The sequence below is a fragment of the Lytechinus variegatus genome, chromosome 6 (assembly GCF_018143015.1).
Source record: "Lytechinus variegatus isolate NC3 chromosome 6, Lvar_3.0, whole genome shotgun sequence".
NCBI lineage: Eukaryota > Metazoa > Echinodermata > Echinoidea > Temnopleuroida > Toxopneustidae > Lytechinus > Lytechinus variegatus.
In genome coordinates, this window is record NC_054745.1 from 8,287,172 (window position 1) to 8,293,559 (window position 6,388).

At 41.0% G+C, this 6,388-nt stretch overlaps 1 protein-coding gene across 1 annotated transcript in view; it reads right to left on the minus strand.

Annotated features, from left to right (window-relative positions):
* Positions 1 to 3,865: 3,865 nt before the first annotated feature.
* Positions 3,866 to 6,388, minus strand: part of LOC121416959 — a 7,237-nt gene continuing 4,714 nt past the window's right edge. The window contains exons 3-4 of the mRNA XM_041610494.1: positions 4,669 to 6,388; positions 3,866 to 4,143 (exon numbers count right to left, since the gene is read on the minus strand). The exon at positions 4,669 to 6,388 is cut by the window's right edge and continues 171 nt beyond it. Coding sequence (XP_041466428.1) covers positions 3,940 to 4,143; positions 4,669 to 6,388 — 1,924 coding nt within the window. The 3' untranslated portion in view covers positions 3,866 to 3,939. The remainder of the gene's footprint in view (positions 4,144 to 4,668) is intronic.

The following is a 6,388-nucleotide window of genomic DNA, read 5'->3' on the forward strand; positions in this document are numbered from 1 at the left end:
CGAAGGTTCGGGAAAAGCCCCCCCGGTTGTGCCATTTGGGGGCGTTGTCGACACTGACGCGCCCTAACGCTCCCAACGCACCCTTTCGGCCAAACTGGGGGGGCTTTGGACGAATCTTCGCGTTCGCGTTGACGCACCCTAACGCGACAGCACCCACCCTTTCGACATAAGCCCAAAACACTTTGTAGAGTGCATTGCGCCCCACCCCACTCCCCCACACACCGAGGCCATCGTGACGATATGTGCTTTACACTGAGCTGTGATTTACATGAAATGGCTTATAGGCTTGATTTTCATTTTGTTTATCATTGTCAAGCTTGGAAAAGGTGTGGAGAAACAAGTATTAAATGAAAAATGAAATGTAAACCCAATTTAAATGATAAAAACTCAGTGAAATAATGCTGGAGATGTCTGATATAAACTTTTGTTCAGATTCAGTTAGGTCCTCAGATCCAGCTGGCACAACAAGGGTAAATCGTGTGATCACTAAATGTTGAAATTTGAATTTGGGTGGCAAAACTGTTACAAAATGCTTGAATGTATCCGTTTTATTTCATTTGACTGAAGTGCAAGGGAAATGTATGAGAATGTTTCGCAGGGTAAGTTTGATTTCACCTTTTCCCCTTGACACAGCGTGAAAACAAGCATTTCTGCGCGCTTTACAAAAATGGACAAGGTTCACTCAAATGTAACATTCTGACAAAACTATTATTTTAATTGGATAGATGACACCCAAACCCAAGATTATATGTGAAAAAATTACCCACATGTTGTATATTTCTGAATTCCCATGGCTTTTTTAAAGCATAAACCTTTTTTATACGCACTGTATTGTGTCAAATAAAATGTTGATTCATCATTCGCCTATAATTATATTGACTTCGTGTGACTAAACCTGCAACCATGGGATTTGCGCACTGTGCAATTTCAATTAAACTTCCAAGCAGTCCAGATAAACTTGTGTAAAAAAATCTCTTGTATCTTGTTTTCTTATCAACTTTACAATTTGGAATTTTTAAACGAAGCGGTATATTACCCCTCAGCTGGTAGAGTGGGGGTTTCGTACTGGGGTGGCCCGGGTTCGATTCACAAATAATGCTCTCGTGCCATTTGCAGGTATGGTATTTAAATCCTCACTACTAGACGGAGACGACTTAAAGCCGTTGGTCCTCTGCCTACAAGCATTGATGCGTCCATAGCAATCGGGTAAAATCACACCATTTACCAATTAACTTGCGTGTAACTTATCGTGGTGGATAGGGGGAATGATATCCCTCTTGACTTTGATAGGTGGCAACGATTTATAAGTTGATAATGTCCAGGCATAAAGAGGATCTTTAGTTACAATTATCGATGATGAATTTTACAACTTAAGGACCGTCTTGGGATATAAACCCGATCTTCTCGGGTCTTTCTGAAGAGACTATCTAACTATCGCGTTAATTCTCATATTGACACTTATACATCTCTTCAACTGAAGCAGCGGGTAATCTTTCGAAAACAACCAGCAACATATTTATGTACCTTTATCCTGTACGTCGACTGCCTGGACACGAAAAAAGACTTTGTTTTTCCAAAGACATTCTTTTAATTCTTCTTTGAGAAAAAAATAGGCATTTTTTATCACAGTGCACTCCTTAATACAACCACTTAATGTTTTGATTTAATTAAAATAAATGTTCATTTCTACGTAAAATAGACATCAATTCTGACGTCGAATATCATATCTTGAAATTCCAATTTGTGTGTTTTTTTAATGATTGAATTTTAAGATTGGCTCAAAGAATCGACATCAAATTTATCAGAATTGTTATGTAAATAGGTACATAAAAAACGATCAGAAATACAATTATTTCGATGAAATTTATTTTTCAATATAGCAATGCGTATAATCGTGAATAAACTGTTAAAATCTCTTTAGCTTCCTGCTTCAAAATTTATATAGCTAAACTGAATTATAGACTGATGACAATGGTTCAACCTGATTATAATCTGAAAACCATCTAATATTGTCAGTAAAGAAGGATTTCTATGCACTAAAATATTGGCACTTATGTCTTACCTCTAAAACAAGCTCTTTTCTGGAGTTGTCCTATTGTCTTGGTAAACTTTGAGATTCTAACCCGTCCTTAGAATTTAAACATTTTGAGGACATGAGATTAAAAAGTTGTGGTATTGGATTATTAGAGTGGGTTTAATCTTATTCTAATCTGAAAAATATCTGCACTGTAAAACGCTGTTTAAAATTTTAAGCACGTTGATTAACCCCGTCACTCTAAAAACTACTGTTCAAACTTTTTAAACAAGTTACAAAGTTTAAACAATAAACAAAAAATAAACTACTTGTTGTTAGATTGACAGGCTTAAACAATGTGCTATATATATTTTTTTTACTGTGTGGAGAGAAATATTTTAGGCAAGCCATTGACCTTTTCTGAGTCTTCCTATTATTTTGGTAAATTTACAGATTTAAACGGGGTTTGAACCAATCTATGTCATACACATGATACACGCTCGTTACAAGCTTGCATTGGCTCAGACTCACCGTAGATGGGGTAGTGGTTGTTTGTCGGGCTTGAACATGTTGAATGGTGAATCTCTTTGTCCAGACAGTTCGTGTGAGGGTGAGCGGATTTTCAGTCAAAATACGGGACCATTCGAGGCCAAGTCAGTGGCAAAATGAGCAAAACGTTTTTATATGGATAGGTATGGCACATGGGGTAGAATTCCTTAATCTATAGATAAAATGACTAATAATACTGAAAAAAGTAGACAACACCAGGAGGGTATGGATTCATAGATGATTTCTGAGTTGCATTTTATTGAGGAGCTTATGATCATAACGAGCGAACTAAACCAATGTCATCAATCCTGGTATTCAATAAAGCTGTTTGTAAGTTACGAATAACCTCACGAACGACTGATGACCCTTCTGCTATGTGATATATGCCTACGTAGTTGACTTTCTACCTAAGAACATGTTCCATTCGTGCCAAGCAAGCCGAAGTCATGTGTAATATTGTAGAGTATGAGACAACTACCTATAGAGCACATTACATTGGTTTCGACAGGGAATATTCGAAGGAAACTCTTTGTATATAACATGACAGTCATGTTTTTTTTAGAAGTCCTGGTGCCCTTTCCGCTATATTCAAACTTGTTACCAGGCTTTCATTTTTTTTTACCGCATTATCCAATCAGGTGGGTGTCTCATTTGTAAGTTAAGAGCGACTTTAAGAACGACTGGTGATTCTTATGGTAAATGATATTCACCAGTAATGTTTATTGGTTATTTTTTTGGCGCGTAAGAAAGGTTCACTAGTCGTTCTTAAAGCCGCTCTTAACTTGCTAACAACTTTATGAAACGCCCCCCCCCCCCGGTGAGTTAAAATGAGTCATGTGAGTTAGCTTTACTTTGGCGTCACTGATGACTCGACCCTCTCCATTATATTTCCCGATGGTAAATGATCTCTGCAATGTTCGAGCGAGGACGTGAGCACGTTTGATGTTACATGTGAGTTTGAAAATACCATAGATGTAAAGAAAATGGATAAAGCTCGTTGCAGTGTGCCACACACAAAAACGTGAAGCTACCGGAAACAGTAAAATAAAGAAAGTGTGGAACTTTGTGCGCGCTTGACCTTTCAGGCTACTAAAAAGTGTTTCCGAGCGCATTGTTGCTCTACCCATTTTCTTTTTATATCGATGGGTAATACATACAGGTCTCCGTAACCATGGTAACGCCATCTCTCTTAGCCCTAAGATGTCATTTACCATGGTCACATTTGCTCTACGGCGGCCGTACGGCGAGTCGAAAACAGCCGTTTCAACATTTTTTGTACCAACTTCATATAGGTGGTTTGAATTAAAATTAAAAAAACGACTGTTTTCGACTCGCCGTGCCGCCGCCGTAGAGCAAATGTGACCAAGGTATTAGTATCATATGCTGTCAACTTCATCAGGCACTATTTTGTAATATTGAATGAATGTTTTCCGAGGGTCAATAGTAATTTCTATCAACCGGGCAATCAGGATGAGCATGATGAAACCCAGGACGACGAAAGCTGCAATTGCATGGTTTCTCGCTGATTTGGATGCTCTTCTCGCACCAGGTAAATCGTTGGCCTTCACACGGGAGTCAACCTGTAAGACAGCATAAGAGGAATGGTGTGAGTTATCACCCGTATCCACTTTAAAGTATTGTCAAAGCGGTTATTACTTTATATTCCACCAGTTAAATTCCCGCCATGCCCTCGTGATAGCGTTATAGCTTGAGCTGCAATGATCATGATAATCAACCCCATAACTTATTTTAACCATTTAAAGAATATTGGTCAGTAAGAATAGACTCAATAAATGAGTCTGATGAGAGCCGACCTTGACACCCCCCCGAATGATTAAAAAAATGGTCATCATCAAAGCGATTTAAAAAGGGAGAAAAGGTTAGAAACAGGGCGATACCTGCGTGCCTTATACTAACAGAATGAGATGCTGGGGTTGGGGGGGGGGCATGGGGGCTACCCAAGTATTTTCGTCTTTGGATGGAAAGATAAGAATGTTTGTGTTATACAATACAATAGTTTAAAAATATAATATTTTGCTTCGAACTAAGACACATTTTTTTATGCATTTTCAGAGAATATTAACAAGTTAGATTTATAAACGTACCTGATGTGATTTCCTGAGAGCCCATATCCCGATTGGGAAGAACCACAACGCGGCCATTACGGAGAGGAAACGATAATTTGAAAAACCCGAATCGGACTTCTGGCCAGGTTGGTTGTTGTTACTATCTGCCCGGCTTGCTTCTGGGCGTGATACTTCTGGAACAGCCTCATTGGTCGGGTTAGCTCTCTCGAGGTCAGTCCTTGCTGGTTCATTTGCCGGTTTATTGCCAGGTATGGGCTCTGGATGCACGGCTCTTGCTGAAAATTCCGAAGTTGCTGGCATTCCCGAAGTTCTTCCGCTGCCGTCCCTTGTTCGGCCACTCGGTGGTAAATGTCTTTCACGAGTTTGATATGACTTTAATTGAGGCTTTCCCACTGGATGAATATGACCAGTTGCTTGTGAATCGCCTCGAGTTATTTGGCGCTGTGGTTTCGGAGGAAGTTGTGACATATTTCCTGTTGCGTCACGTGGTTTCCTTAGCTCAGTTGGGTGATGTCCTCTATCATGTCTCCTTACAATGTCGCCTCTGTCGGAATGGTGACGATCGTTTGACGAAAGAGGTTGTTTTGGCACCCGAGTATGTCGCTGACTTTGCAGAGGTTGTCTGTCTTTGTTAATTCTATTGAGGTCATTGAGAATGTCAAAGTTATCTTCCCGAGAAATGAGTTGCGAGAACGGTCTGTTCACGTCGTTCGGGTATGTCAAGGGACGATCTTTCTTTCCACCGATGCCAGAATTTCTGAGAGGAACAGTTTTACGGATGTCATCGTCTGAAAACGTTCTTGAATTAGGTCCGACCCATCGCGGATCCGCCTTCGCCTGCTGAGTTGGAAGGTGATTTCCTGCTTTGTCATGTCTGTGTGTTCGGTGCTGTGGATCATAAAGTTTTAACAAAGTTGGTTCAGTAACACTTTTATTGTGTTTACTTGCAGCAGTTGGCTCTGCCTTCTCTCGGGACCCCACCCGCCTGCTGTTTGGATGTCCATCTTTTCCCGTTTTTCGTTGCATAAAAAGTTCCAGCTCCCGTTTGACAATAGACCTGCGAAGGTCATCTTCTGACACCTTTGAAGCTCTGTGCCCCCTGCCTCGAGAGCCTGTCATTGGTGAATTAAATGATCTGCTTTGATGCAAGCGGTTAATATCCTTGTCTTTCGCACGTCTACCTGATTTTGATTTCAACCCATCACCAAGGTCTCCGACTGGATCTCGAGGTTTCGGGTAAACCCGTCGCTTCTGACGAAACGCCCTTGGTCTTCCTACCTCTGAGGACCAACTGCGTTCGGTGAATACGCTATCAAGTGTTGATGACTGTGAGCTATCATAGACGGGTCCCTTCCCATACCAGTCTATAGCTTGTCGGTGAACCATGTCCGAACGGAGTGGCTGAGTTGTATGTCTCCGGTGATCTATCGATGTACTATTTCTATACGATTCTTCAACGTCATAGGCATAGCTAGGGTTGTCAAGTCCATAGATTCCGGTATCACCAGTTGGTGCTGCATTGTCAGAGGTGCTTGGGTAGCTGAACACTTCATCCACAAGTGGGGTCAAGCCGGTCTTGCCTCCTTGATGTTCTTCATAAGCCCCGACCCCGCCCGTCTCATAGCGATTGCTATACTGTACATCCTCAGAACCCATCCAATTGATACCAACAGCAGTTTTCGTAATATCTTCAGGATCACTTTTGGCTCGTTTCGCCTCAAGGACGAACCGGATGTGC